The 14,353-nt window shown below is 56.9% G+C and overlaps 5 protein-coding genes across 7 annotated transcripts; 2 read left to right on the plus strand and 3 right to left on the minus strand.

Moving 5' to 3' along the window:
* Positions 1–9: 9 nt before the first annotated feature.
* H310_07783 lies at positions 10–2,044 on the plus strand. Of its 2 annotated transcripts, XM_008873278.1 has the most exons (3): positions 10–818; positions 870–1,036; positions 1,094–2,044. In XM_008873278.1, the coding sequence occupies exons 1-3, from the start codon at positions 165–167 to the stop codon at positions 1,128–1,130; spliced, it is 858 nt and encodes a 285-aa protein (XP_008871500.1). In that variant the 5' UTR covers positions 10–164; the 3' UTR covers positions 1,131–2,044. The 2 variants fall into 2 exon arrangements, with proteins under 2 accessions (XP_008871500.1, XP_008871499.1); XM_008873277.1 differs by having other exon boundaries at positions 870–2,044.
* H310_07784 (hypothetical protein) lies at positions 1,333–3,787 on the minus strand (the record flags this gene model as incomplete). The annotated part of the gene is made up of 6 exons (XM_008873279.1): positions 1,333–2,466; positions 2,544–2,819; positions 2,873–2,953; positions 3,014–3,184; positions 3,232–3,551; positions 3,610–3,787. 6 exons carry the CDS (start codon positions 3,785–3,787, stop codon positions 1,333–1,335), a joined length of 2,160 nt encoding a protein of 719 aa, XP_008871501.1.
* A 3,157-nt stretch (positions 3,788–6,944) lies between these two features.
* H310_07785 (hypothetical protein) lies at positions 6,945–7,740 on the minus strand. The gene is made up of 3 exons (XM_008873280.1): positions 7,450–7,740; positions 7,180–7,399; positions 6,945–7,118 (listed from the first exon to the last, which is right to left on the minus strand). Exons 1-3 carry the CDS (start codon positions 7,690–7,692, stop codon positions 7,009–7,011), a joined length of 573 nt encoding a protein of 190 aa, XP_008871502.1. The 5' UTR covers positions 7,693–7,740; the 3' UTR covers positions 6,945–7,008.
* Positions 7,741–10,074: 2,334 nt separating this feature from the next.
* Positions 10,075–10,907, minus strand: H310_07786 (hypothetical protein). The gene has a single exon (XM_008873281.1). It carries the CDS (start codon positions 10,851–10,853, stop codon positions 10,335–10,337), a length of 519 nt encoding a protein of 172 aa, XP_008871503.1. The 5' UTR covers positions 10,854–10,907; the 3' UTR covers positions 10,075–10,334.
* A 1,453-nt stretch (positions 10,908–12,360) lies between these two features.
* On the plus strand, positions 12,361–13,300 carry H310_07787. 2 transcript variants are annotated; one of them, XM_008873282.1, is made up of 4 exons: positions 12,361–12,641; positions 12,718–12,787; positions 12,839–12,988; positions 13,040–13,300. In XM_008873282.1, the coding sequence occupies exons 1-4, from the start codon at positions 12,435–12,437 to the stop codon at positions 13,156–13,158; spliced, it is 546 nt and encodes a 181-aa protein (XP_008871504.1). In that variant the 5' UTR covers positions 12,361–12,434; the 3' UTR covers positions 13,159–13,300. The 2 variants fall into 2 exon arrangements, with proteins under 2 accessions (XP_008871504.1, XP_008871505.1); XM_008873283.1 differs by having other exon boundaries at positions 12,839–13,300.
* Positions 13,301–14,353: the final 1,053 nt, after the last annotated feature.

Consider the following 14,353-nt stretch of genomic DNA (forward strand, 5'->3'; position numbering starts at 1 on the left):
TGACGGGCATCGCGGCGTGCGGGAATGGATACCGTGGCTGGTGCCGCTTCCCATGCTCTGGCGGGACTCAACATTTGACGGGTTCGAACCTCTCCTTAGGCAGATATTTGGTTTCAGAGGTTTTCCATGGGACTGCTCAACGGACAGCAAGCATCTCGAACGGGATGATGGCGTCAACAACGGTGTACTGGGAAGTCCTGGCAACGGCGAAGGAGGCGGCCCGACTTGCTGGAAAGCACATGCGGGCTCATTTGGGATCCGTGAGCGCGGCCGCCGCGTCGAAGAGCAACAAGGATGACTTGGTCACGGTGGTCGACAAGCAATGCCAGGAAATTATTGCCGCCCAGATCGCAGCCAAGCACCCGACGCACCGCATGCTGGGCGAAGAAGACGTGGATGCAGGAAGCGATGCGTCGAAAGCTGCCATTCAGTCGATGGACGGGACGCAGTGGCTGTGGGTGGTCGACCCAATCGACGGCACGACCAACTTCGTCCACGCGCGTCCAGCCAGCGTCGTGTCGATCGCGGTCGCGTTGGAAGGGGTCGTCGTCGTTGGCGTGATATATGATCCGTATCGCGACGAGCTCTTCAGCGCACTGCGCGGCCATGGCGCGTATTTGAACGACGTTGCGATCCACGTTAGTCAAAACGAGCAGACGTTCTCGCAGGCGCTGGTGGGATTTGGCATTGGGACCAAACCCAGTGTTCGATTGCCCATGCTCGACGTGATCGCTTTGTTCTCACGCACATGCCGCGGGCTGCGTCTGCAAGGCGCCGCCGCGTTGGAGCTGGCCTGGACCAGCTGTGGCCGTCAAACGGTACAAACCTCGCTGCCTCTTGCTCACGTTTCATCGTAGTTCCTGTCGTAGGGCTTTTACGAGCTGGATTTGAACTCGTGGGACGTCGCTGCTGGCTCGTTGCTCGTGTCGGAAGCTGGGGGCCACGTCTCGGACTCGACGGGCGCTCCGTTCACTCTGCATACCCGTCACATTGTCGTGTCGAATGGACAGGGCACCATCCACCAAGATTTGTTGCGGTATTTGCATGCTTGTACGACTTTAAGTTCTTGCTGACATGCGGCTTCCCATCCTAGATGCATTGCCGATGCCAACGCAACACATCCACGCTAGAGCGTCGACAACGCCGCCATTAATTCACTCCAACTTCTTGCATCACAGGGTGGCTTTGGTTGCTCTAGGTGATGGATTTGCAAGCTCCCATGCATAGGATTGCTTGATTCGTTTCAACGACCTGTCGGCTTGCCGCAGCCGCTCTCGATGGATGGCCTGACATGGGACGTTGACTGGAGAGAACCGTCATCGCCAAAGACGTTCATTTCTTCTTGGCAGGTGTCGCAGGTGACCTCTTCACAGGGGAGCTTTTCGTCGATGGTTGGGTGGAGGATTTTCCGGGGCTCGCGCTGTTTGGTTGTGGTTTGGACTTGCCAGATGTTGCTCGGCCACTTGCGGCAGCTCCACGAGAAGGTGTGCCGGGCTTGGTTTTCTGGTTCGGCGTCGACGTTCTGTTGTTAGATGGTGGCCGCTTTGTGCTGTTGGCCTTGGTCGAGGTTTGGAGCTTTGCCTTGGCGTCCGCTGCAGCCTTCTTCTCGGCCAAAATCGCCAAGTGCTTGCCCCACTCTACGACCATGCGCTGCGAGAGCTCTTCCCGCATCATGGCACACCGTTCGTTCATCACGATGGTGGCTGCATCCCACTTGATGCCAATGCAAGAGTACATCGTATCCTGGTACGCATGCCACACAAGTGCTGTGTCGTGCACGATTTGGTCGACATGGAGCGGTGATGTGTTCATCGGAAGCCTGCGGTACAAGGCACACGAAGTTGTCAAGGCTGCAGTGGTGGTCGAGTCGGCGCCGCCCAAATCCAGCACCATTTTCACGTTCGCGCCGTGTTGAATGAGCCGGGTGACGTCGCCTGGTTGGATGCGGGGCCAGTTGTACACGAGCACACTTCCAGACGCTTGAATTGCCCAGGCAAGGCGCTCGTGGGCCATCGGGATTTCCCCCATTTCAGTGTCGCTGCCAGGGTCCGCACCGTTGTGGCTGACTTCGGGGGTAGCGGCTGTATCGCCTCGCCACGCTTCCACGTCCAGGGAAGAATACCCAAACTGCACACAGAGCCGATGGACCACAGACGAGATGTAAGCCCCGCCCCCAAGAACAACCACCACCGGCAGGTCCATGCGCACGTCCCGCTTTCGTTTGGGCGGCATTACAATGGCTGGAAACGGTCTGTCATCGCGAGTTGAAAACTCAATGCTGTGTGGGCCCTTTGACGGCGTGTGCTGGAGCGACGAGGGACCGTCGACTGTGGGCGACGCAACTGCCGTCAAATACCGCAAAGCACGCCACGCAATCGAGGTTCGATCCGCGCTCTTGACGAAAGCTCCTTTGGCATCTTGGAATGCTGCCGCTTGCACATGCCCCATGCCCATCAAGTCGCACACCTGCAGAACGGATTCAACGCCACAACGGCTCGCTGTCAGCTACGGGATGGACACACGATTCAACAACGCAGTGTTACCATGTGTTGAAAGTCCATCGCGCGTCCACGTAAAATTCGTGCGTCGAAGGCGAGGCTGTCGGTATCGCGCATTCGCTTCCGGCACCGGCGCAGCTGAATTTTGGCACACAGCGCGTCCTTCGCAGCAGCGTCCCACTTCCGATGCATCTCGTCGATGGTTGCTTGCTGATGCTCGAGTTTTGTTTCGAGTGTATTGATTGTCGCATGGGCGTTGCGCAGCGCGGCTTCTGTGTCTGCTAGTCGCTGGCACTTGAATTGTAATGTGGTTGTCAGCGCCTGTTGAAGCATGAGATGGAGCTCGTGGCGATATTCGAATCATTCGAAACGACCTGGGTGAATGCGCACTCGCCACCATACAGCTGCATGATGAGCTCGTGCGCCGCTGCGTCTGCCGCGCCCACGCGGCTAAACTAGGAGCGGCAGAGATGAGGTCGCGCAGAACAGGACGACAAGGAGGGGGTGGGCATTACGTTTTCGACCATCGCGTCGTGCTTGCCCCGGAGCCGAGCACACCCGTCGACAAAAAGTTCGAGCTGTTCGCGAGTATGGGCCTCGAGCTTGAACAGGCGGGCGTTGTCCGCGCGCAAGTTTTGATTCTTCTCCAGAAGGAGGATTCGAAACTGGTCGTCGTTGGCCCGCAACTAAAGCACATGTGAGGTTTTCTGACGCACCGCATCATCTCGTTTACCTGCGTCAGGGTTTGCAAAAACCGCTTGATTTTATCGTAGCTGATGCTACCATGATGCAGCCCTCGCTCCGCCTCCTTGTACGCAGCCTCGAGCCGCATGAGCTCGTCACCCAGCGCAGCCATCTCTCGATCCAAAACGAAATCAAAAATGCGCTTTGATCCCGGGGGAGGCGCCGCGACGGCATGATTCGGTCTCCGCGGCGACGTTGTATCAATAGGTAGAAACGCGTGGGTCAAGTTGTCCTTCTTTGCCAGGACAACAGCGTCCGTGGAGGGCGACCCCCCCGCGTCCAGCTCTTGCTTCCACGCCACAAATCGCCCTGAAGCATGTTAGCCCCATGCCACAGTCGAAGCAAAAGCACATCCCGTCCGACGTACCAAGTGGTGTGTCGCGGTCTTTGACAACCAAGTCGACAACACTCCGCAACACGTCCGTCTTGGTCGGAAATATTGCCGAGTCCAATTGAAATGTATCGCACAAGTGGGCCAACATTGGGCCATCGGCATCCTGAAGCGATTCCGTCACAAATGTTCGCAGCGCATGCACGAACGACATCGTCCCGCGCCGCCGACTCGCCTCCAATTGACCGTTTCCCATGTAACTGCTTCAGCGCCGTGTCCTTGCGAACGGACATGGAGACCGGGTTCGCTGCAGTCGACAACGAGCTGGCATGCGATGAGTCTGTGCGGAATGGTATGCGGGCCAGTGGACGAAATTGCCGAGTTTTCGTCGGGTGCCACCGAGGGGCGCGAACCAAGCATGTCGAGACGACAGAGTTGAGGTCGTCTGAAGGCATTGCTAGTTGTCTCGTTTCCATCTACCCTATATATCCCTCGCGCGATGCATTCGTTGTGGGCCACTTGCTGGCTTCGTCACGTGGCTGAGAACTTCATCGATGCAGCGAAGTATGGCACCCCAAGCTTGTCTACTGGTGTACTCTAGAGGCTACTGGAGTACTCTAGAGGCATCTGTACACTGAGCTCTTTTTCTGCTCTCAGTGTCCCTTGTGGCAGCGCCATGCCACATGCATGCTGCCTGCCGCACACTGACCGCTTCCTTGTACATGTTGGGGTACAAACTTTCTTGTTGTGGGTGTTTTTAGTAGTCTCCCTCCGCGATGGTACTAAGTATACAAATCATCCTAACAAATACTATAAATAGTATAATATTTGCATGTCGACAATGTTTCCAACCCCTCCCTGCGGATCCGGATAAATGAGCAGCGTACGAATACGAGGACAGAACTTCGAAGAAATTCGGCCGAAGCACGAAGTATGAAGCGTCGGAATGCCAAAAACATCTGAAGAATTACCACCGCGCTGGGCCACAGCCGGCGCGTCAAAATAGTCATACCCTGACAGAAAGGTATTTGTCAAGGCATTATGGAGCACTTTAAATAGTGTAATATACTCATTTAACCAACTCTGATTTGACATTTTCCTTCAACAACCGAAGTTTCGATTGTTCTGGACGATTTTGGACAGGAAAGTCCCTCTTTTCTGGCCTGTGCTTCCACACCATTTTCTCGACCAAGTCGATATTTTCGAGGAGTCAGGGTCTTAATATCACGAATATACACTGGATGTCCAAATTTCAAGGGAATATTCCAAAGTATATTTTAGCAATTTTCCCAGTACTTGGTACTTGCAATGTGGATGCCCGTCGATAACTCAAATATTGTTAACGTTGGGTGAAATGTTTATGGTACGAAGAAGTTTCTCAAAAGGCGAAAAAGATAACCAGGCGCATTGCCCACGTGGTCACTATAGGTCGTGAGAGACGACGACGACCCAGTGTATCAAATACATAGACTACCTGAACTTCAAATACGTCTATCCACAACGACCCAAAGAGTCCACGGGGGGGCGCACCATCCAAACACTCGATTCATCCTACACCCACTGTTTCAAAAAAAGATTTTTGTGCAATTTCAAAAGATATACCACTCGTTTCAAATATATACTTTGACCACTTTTCACTGTGGAAATCCATCGACGACAACGCGAACCGCAGCGTGTGTGTTGGACGCGCAACGGCCAAACCGACCACGTATATGACGAAAGAAAAAAGAGTTTATTCAACGTTGTAAGTCCAGGTTCGCACTGTCATGTAAATGTGATGCCCCAGTTGTCCACTCGCGGAGTGGACCAACGCACGCGTCCAGCAGCATATCGACGAGTCCCTACGACGCTTTGCGCGACGACAGTCGGATACGAAGCACGGAACCATCCTCGCCGGACCAACCTGAAAACCATGTCGCCGCCATTTGTGCCTTCAACGTAGCTCTCGCGTCGAAGAACCTGCCCTTCGTCGTCGCGATGGGCCACACGCTGCCTTGCATCACATGACAAGATGAATTTGTCTGAACCTGGTGGGTTGTGGCCGGGGCTCGTTCGCCATACGACTCACGCGCACCCTGTGGAACCCAATCGAGGCTCTGGTCCACGTTGCAAAGTGACGTGTCCTTGTTGCAATCGTCTGACTGATGGAATGTCTGAACGTCGTATGACGAAGTTGCCACAACGCAGGGCAGTGGCGAGCCCCGGTGGGACGCAGCTGTAGCAGATGGGCTGTGTCGAGCCCCCTTCCTCTTTCGTCGTTTCCTGTGGCATCCGTGACTCGATGCCACAACGCGATCGAAACATCCCACTCCTCGTCCTTGTCCGAGGCTGTGTGCACAGGCGAGAGTACTCGAACGCTGACCGATCTATGTCGGCCGTCCCGTCGGGGTTTCGGCGACCGTGGCGAGATTTCGCCACTCTCGAACGTTGTTCCCTTCAGTGGCCCATGGATGCCCGCACTTGCACTACGACGATTCCACGTCTGCACGGCCTTGAGCCTTTCCCATGTGCCCCCGCCGCGACAGATACACATCGCCCTACATGGGCGTTTGGTCGGTTGTGCAGCGTGCACGTTGTTCCAGCCCACTCGATCGTGCCAAGTTGTGCTGCTGACGCGCCATGGCGCGGCGCATGGTGCAAGCGATTCAAATCGCAGACAACACACCCCTCTCTGGGAGCACGAGGATGCCCATGGAGCGAGTGAATGGAAACGCGGCGGACGGGGGGTGGGACTCGATGCGCGTCTGGGTTGGCCAAAGGAAGGGCAGCGTGTAGTCAGGTGGTCCTGCACACTAGTGGATGTGGCCGTCAACATCGAGAACTTGCAGCGAACTCAGAGGGCGGGCACCCCCGCAGTCGCAGTTGCAGCATTCGAGGCAACCGCGCGTCTTGACGAGCGCCACCTACGTGAGTGCGCCATCGTCGGGCGATCCGTCCAGATCGTCGAAGAGAAGGAACGTAGGGCCCACTCCCATCGAGACTCGTCATGTGACTTGCCCCGAATTTCTGCCTTGCCAGCCGCCGCCGTCACCCACCAGTAGCCAACTGCACCCATCACGCCATCACGGCCACGACATCTCGCAGGAGGACAGGACATGGGCGGGGGACTCGACCATTTCTCCTCCATTCGAATTTGAACCCACGAGCGTCTCGACGGACGAGGGCGACTCAGTACGTCGGTTGATGCACCGGTCACGCGATGCGATCCTTCTACGAACCGCATCCAAGTCGCGATGACGGCGCCGCTGTAAACCGGCCAGTCTCGTCGCGGACGGATCGAGCGCCGAGTTGACGTCGATGGCGGTATTGAATCGCGTCGTGGGCGAACGGCGTGCTATGGCGCGGGGGAATGTCGTCCGAGCTGAATCGGGGTCGGTCACGTCATGCAGCGACGGCACAACGGTGTTACAGAGGCTTAAATATACTACATGGAGGTTAAACTTGGACCCAGTACGATGGTCGCTTGGCCTCGAAGTGCTGCTGGCAAAAGTTTCCGTGGCGTTCAAATCCTGGCCGGTTGCACCCCGGTTCGAGGCATCGTTTGCCTAGCCACATGCGCCATGTCAGCGTTGGCTCCAGGTACACTCGGCCCAACTGCGGCCCTACCTCCTCCGTGGGCCCAGCAGTGGCCATACCGCAGCGCGGTTTTCGAGCACTGTGGGGTCTGGCACGGCTTGCCTCCGCCGTGGCTCCAGCAAAGGCCGCGCGCCTTGGCTTGGTTCATGCACCCATCCATCGTGCACAATCTGGATCCGCCGTGGGTCCAACACACGCCATTCCGTTTGGCGCCATTGGGGCACGTCGGCACCTTGCACCGCGCTCCTCCCTACGGCGCGTAAGAACGATAACGCTCGATCGAGTCGCGGTGGGTTGTACCCCATGGCTAATGCATCGTTTTCGGCTCGCAATCACGTTTTCGCACCCGACGACTTCGCAGTGCCGTACACTCCCCGACGGCGACATGGACGGCATCTTGGAGGCGGCGAACGCGGTCGGCGAGTGGAGCGTCCCCGCCGCGTCGTCGTCGTGGCACAAGTCCAAGATCGTCAGCGGGCGCACATCCGTGTTCATCAAGTACCCGATCGAAAACTTGGCGCAGCAGCGGGCAGTCGGGGGCATCGTCGCGATGAGATGATGACGCGGAAAATCCTCAAGTGACTGACACCCGTGTAAACGCAATCCACCCGCCGCACTTAGCCAAACCGCGTCCCCAATATGTGGCATGAGTTCTCGCACTTCATCGAGTTTGCACCAATCGTGTGGAGAACGGGATTTCTGTCGGGGGACAGCGGCTTGCGTTGTCGTTTTGATCTCGCGGCGCTGGCGCCACATTCTGAGACACAAGCGTGTCGCACGGGAATGGAGCTGCAGCCGTGGGAAGAATATCGAACGGCGGAATCTCGACCGTTTTGAGTGACGTTGGACGACGGGGGATGGGAACCGAGTGGTCGGGAGCGGCAACCATGTCGTCGACCTGAACACACGCGGTTGGCGGTCGACACGACCGTGGCGGTGCGTCCTCTTCGGCGAGCTTCGTGCATGCTTGCTCGTTTTGTCGTGGACTCGCCGGCCGACGGGCTCGATCTCGCCAGCAGGGTTCCCGTGACGAAACGACCCTGCTAGTCTGCGGGCCAGCCACGGAACGGCACTTCGGTGGAGTCGTACCGACTACAGGGGGGAAGGGTCGAGTGAGATGCACACGGAGGAGCACGGCACAGCGCCGTGATCTCAGCACCCGTGGTAGCCTCAACGAATCTGCCGTGACGCGTCCGAAGTGTGGATGCGGTCATTCCACCGACAACTTGGCCGACGCGCCGTCGGGTGACATTGCAGTTGTACGAAACGGCAACGTGACGTTTCGAACGGGTTTACGGACGTCGCGATGACGTTTTCCACCGACGGCCGCGGTGTAAAGTGACGTTTCCCAAACACGCCAACCACTCGACATGGCTGGGTCAAATGAGACATCGACGCCGGGGGTCCTCGCGGTGGTGTGATCGAATTCATGGACAAGAGTCGCTGGGATAGCCAAGTGCACTTTGGAACGACGCGTGTAGCGCTCGAATCATGACGTTCACCGGCCGACATGCGTTGACATCAACGCGCACTGGAGGAGTACTTCTCGATGGGCATCGCGACCGAGAAAAAAGTCGAAGGCTGTTTCGTGTCGTCGGAGCGAATCGGCCAGGTGCTCGTTGGCACGGATTGCCCTCCATTACATCTCGCATCAGGCGGACGTCCTCGGCCGAACGGACGAAACCCCACAGGACAGTGTTGGACTGCCGCGCTTTGTTTTCCTCGGATTCTGCCCGACCACATTGCAAGCGGAAGCCGTGGCTCCGTTGCATGCACTCTTTCCCAGGGCAGGCTGCCGCTTGCCTCACCCGTACACAGCCAACGTACATGCTCCAAACGAATTCCCCTGAAATTTCAAATACAATTTCTCGAATCAGGCAATGGGTGATGAAATTTCTTATACAATTTCTCGAATCAGGCAATGGGTGATGAAGTTCGCTCGACGTTGTCCTGTCCCTGTTGAAATTCGATATTGTTTCGATACATTTTCACCAAAATCTCTCTCTCTGTCGCAAGTGTCGGAGCATATGCAGAGCGGGAAGATTGCGCCGGGGGACGTTGCGGCGGCGTCACGCCGACGGACTCCTGGACGCACCACGGCGACTCACCCAGGATGGGTACGGTCTCAAGTGCATGCAAACCATGGATGTACTGGGGGAATATCGATCCCGTACAGGCGAAATCGGCGCGGTAGTAGGCCAGGACACAAACTCAGTTGTCGGGTTCCACTGCTGGATTGCTCTGGCGACGAGCGGCAGGGGGAGAACGAGTGCGTTGTTTAACCAAGTTGGCCCCACCGTCCTTCGACATGTGGTTGGAGCGAATGGTATTACACACGACGAGGCGCTGCGCTTCGGGAAATGGACTCACCGCCGCACACACTACGCGTCGGTGCCTGCCGTCAGCATCCCCGCGACATTGGCCGTGCGAACTTGAACGTGCGTTGTGAGTCGGGTCCATGAATGGGGCGACAAAGCCGAAATATGTGGGCAACGCACTGCGGGGCTCAAGCTGGTGCGTCGGTGGTGATGTGCCCCGCTGGAGTGTTTCGAAACGTGACTTTCCCATCCATGACTACATCATTGGACGGAAGGGGACGAGATTTCTGGATGCGTATCACGTCGGGGGGGCGAATGCAACGTCAGCGACAGGCTCCTTGGTTGCGTCACAAACCATCGGGTTTTGCTCGGGTGAATGGAATCGGCCGCTCGAGCGTGCTGCAGCGAAGGATCCAAGTGTTGCCTTTTGGGACAGTTGTGGTGGGGTCGCCGACAACGGCGACCTGCGGTTCTCGTTAACGATCTGGGTCTACCTCGATTGCTCCGTCCATGTGGTATACCTTCAGGGCCCCTGCGATAACGGCAATGCCGCCTACGCCGTGTCATCGCGGTGCAGTCATTTTGATGCCCTGTCTGGAGCATGCATCCTAGTGGCCATACGAGCCAAGAGGCGGTTCACTCCACAAGTACAAGCTCGGGATGGTCTACTTGCTTTTGCACGACGACAGCAGCAGCGACGTCTTCAAAGTTCTTGGTCGTGACGGTCAGCTTGAAACCCGATCCTTTCCTTCGTCATTCGATGGTGCGGCTGGGGCATCCCGCCCCTGACGGGGATATCTGAAGGGAGTGGCAGGGGAATGTAACGGGGGGATCGGCGCGCTGTCCTGTGTACCGTTGGAGGTTGTCCTAAACTCGAGGTGGCGATCTAAGAAAACACAACAATGCACTGCGCACGACTTTCTCGGTTCCTGTCGCCTCAGGGAATGCGCTCCAACGCAAACACTTTGTAATGCAAACATGAGCACTTTGTGGCTGTCGTTGACCGTGGTGTTCATGCAGACTTTGCCAACAATGCCGGGGCGACTCGTCTATCGGACAACTCACGGCACTTGTGTCTTCAACAACAACGAGTAGATGGCGACTTGGACATGCAGCCTCGACGCTCGCATGGTTCCACGTCGACTTTGACCAAAACGAACGCCATCGGAGTAATGGACGACGTAGCTCGGTCAGAGGCTGGACGATTCCTGCGAGTCGTGATAACGCCAAACGGGCGAACAGAACTGTCCAACGCACTCGCGATGGCGCGTGTACACCATCGTCCGCAAGGAAACATTCGAGCATGTGGCGCACAGCAGACCTCGAGAATGAACCGGAAAACGACTTGCTCGACCCCTCCACGCATCGTTGACATGCACGTCGCATGCTGTAGCTCCGAGCAGGTGCTGCTCGCCGCGCCAGAGTTTGTCAGACAGCCGCAATCCCAGGATCCAAACTTTCGCAACCAATAGACAGGTTTGGAGCTTGCCCAAAGGCCGTTCGTCGTCCTCGGTTTCCCCTGCAACGGCCACAAGGCAAGGCCAGCACAGTACATTGGGCCAACGCTGGCCCCGAGAATATCTCACGCACTTTGGAAGGATGTGCAAGCCATGTCGTCGGGACAGAATGAGAAAACAAGAAGATAGCTAGCCTTCCCGGCTGAGTCGCTTTTCCATCTGCATCAGACCAGGATCAGCTGCAGCACCGTTATGCACGGCATTTTTCACAAAGTTGACGTAGCATTCGTTTCCATCTTCGTGTCAAACAAATCTGCAAACGGATTTGTTTGCACCCCATCGCGATGGGGGTGAGGCCGGGGGTACCGCGCCAGTGACGCTGCGTGCGGCGTCTGGCACACCGACGACTCATCTGGCTGAAGAATGTAACGAACCATCGCCTTTGTGGGTTAGCACAACGATGGAGACCAGGCACGTCGGACGGTAGCATACCCATGTGAGGGGACGTCGTTGACGCTTGTGTACCAGCTTTCCGATGCTGTCAGCACATTGGGCGCAGCACAAACGACAACGGTGTGCGTCCATCCGTAAGCAACTTCCACACTAAAAAACCATCCGCACCGGTCGACCACGGCGGTGAAAACCCCGTCCTGTCGGCGAAGATCGCTTTGGCCAGTACTAGCCAGAGGTAGGACAGACCGTGCCCCCAACATTGCAAAGATGGCTGTTGGAGTCGATTCCGGCCTCCAACTGATAGACTTGTTGACGCAATGCAGGCAGTCAAGGGATTCCCGTGGTCGCAGCGCGCCGCCACCAGGACACTCTCAATCGATGAACGTACAGAGTGGGTGCGATCTCACCCGTTTTGTCCTCCCTTGCTCGTTTGTATCTGCTGTTGTGCACAAAGGGTCGGCCAACCCAGTTGGCGCGCACGATCGAGGGTCGGTCCACCCGTCGACAAGAACATTTGTGAATTCGGCCGCTGTCTGCATCGGGTTTCAAGCCACCACGGCACAGTACAAACTCTCGACAGCACGCGGTCGTGACATGCGCGCACCTCGCGACACGATGGTTTACGGCGAGATGGCCGCAACGACAACATGATGGGCGCGCACCCTAGTGACGTTCACCTCCCCTGCCATTGCCGTTGCGAAACTGAACCGTTCGAAATCCAGTGGGGTATTTTGAAACCACGACTGCAGTCGATCCCCACGCGACGCGCGTCCCCCTGGGGCGACGAGTGTGCCGTCGGTGTGCATCTGCCGCACCAGCCCTTGACGTCGGCCAGCCATCGTCGCGGGCGTGTGTGACGTCGGCACCCACCCGACGTCGTCATCCGCCGCCGCGATGTCAGAGTGATTCAAAACGCCCGTCAAAATCGGCAACTTTTTTTAATTTTTATAGTAACGTCAAAGTAGGCGATTTTGCCCACTGTATGCATGCATCACATGGCGGGTTCCGAATTTCGGTACGCCAAGTTAGTGGTCGCCGCAGATTTCGGTGGCGTGCGATGACGACACCGCTGGACGCGTTGTCGGGGGACATGGAAATCGTCGAGCTGCTCTCGACAGTGTTTAGCGAAGAGTACACACGAGGCGTCGCGGCGTCGGCGCACGCGGCCGCGACGCCGCCACCCGACACCCGACCGCGAAAAGTGTGCCAAACCGACGGCTGCCACCGTACGATCGTGAGCAAAGGAAGCTGCATCCGCCACGGGGTACTTGCTGCGACACATGTTCTCCTTGCCCGGATCGCGTCGACGAGTCTCAGCTGCCGTGTGTCGTTGTGAACAGGGCGGAAAGCGATGCCAGGTTGACAAGTGCGACATAGGCGCCAAAAGCAATGGGGTGTGCTGGAAGCATGGTAGTATATACCATCCGTCTCGACGAGTTCGCGGTCATGGCTTCCCAATAGGCGGGTCCCGAACGTGCAAGTGGAGCGACTGCACAAACCACTCCAAGGCCCGCGGGCTCTGTTGGACGCATGGCGGAGGCAAACCGTGCGCAACCCCAGACTGCAATCGCACATCGCTGCAAGGCGGCCACTGCTGGGCCCACGGCGGCGGTACATCTACAACGAGATCTGTCGCGATATAGTTCATGCGGTTGTGCGCAGGCAAGCGATGTAACCAAGACGGGTGCCAACGCCCAGCCTACGAGCGAAATCTCAACTTTTGCACCATTCACAGCACCCAACGGCCGACACCACCGTCCAACGGGACGGGCGGAGACTGAAGGATTGCATGCCCGTGTAGAGGGGAGTTAGTCTCTTACAAAAACACGTCGTGGACCAGGATCGTGAGGCTCGGAACTCCAAGCACACTCCTCGTTAAGTTTCAAATACTCACGACGCTGGATATGTGGTCCATACCCAAACGGAAACACTTGCAAATTTGGCAGCCTCTCACTCGTCGCGCTTTGTTATCGTGCTAGCGACTTGGTGAACCTGTCTCTCGTGGTACAGCCACGTCATATCCTGACACAAAGCATGGTGTCCGTCTGCCACGGAGCATTTTCGGTGTCGTGCAAACTTGCACGGAGTACATGCGGTCCATGCAGTGCCTCCGTCGGGGTAGAAGCCCGACCCATCTAGCAGCGACACAAAATCTGTAGCAAACTCTCAAAAAGTCGGCGTGCATGCGACGACATGGACTGCTCGAATGAAGAACCAAGTGCCGCCTCGCTTTTCCACCACAACCCTCGACGTATCGACGTTTGCAGCCGAAACTTTGCATCCCCAACGACGCCATGTCGACTTGAAAAGCGACTCCACATGAGCAAAACACCCGAATGTGAATCGCCATGCACAGGCACCGCAAGACTGGCGGCCGCTCGTACGGTCATGGCATAAGCGATCGCACCGTTGGCAGCAGCGCGAAAATGAGCGACGGGATGGAGAGCGCACTCTCGCAAGAGCAAAATTGCTTTCGTCACTCCAATTCAACTCGTCAAGAACTCGACTGATTATCCGAGAAATTGCTTTCTCGCGTGGATTTTTCAAACACGTTGCGTCGACGACGTACCTCGTGACGCCAACCTGGCTACAGACATTGCCAGTAAGTGGTCGCAATTGCATGCCGTGTGATACCTCCACAATGCAGCCAAATGACACTGCTACAGACCTCTATCGCCGACGGGGTGGCCAAAGGTCGAGTTGAGCAAGCTTTCGACAGGTTCGGGTTGTTCTAGGGCTGCGTGGAGCTCCAGACGACGACAACGAATGCGAGTCAAAATCCGCACACATGCTACGCACCACGGCACGAAGCCGCCAGAGCCCGAGTTGCCGAGTCGACACATCCGCCACATCGGTGAATCGACAATGGCGGGTCCACTCAACGTTCTCGAGTTGTGGCTTCGATATCCACCCTGTCAGGAATCGAAAGCACGCCCTCCAGTGCCCGAGTCGGAAACACGACGCGGTTTATGCCAG

Source organism: Aphanomyces invadans (genome assembly GCF_000520115.1).
Source record: "Aphanomyces invadans strain NJM9701 unplaced genomic scaffold supercont1.15, whole genome shotgun sequence".
Classification (NCBI taxonomy): Eukaryota; Oomycota; class Saprolegniomycetes; order Saprolegniales; family Verrucalvaceae; genus Aphanomyces; species Aphanomyces invadans.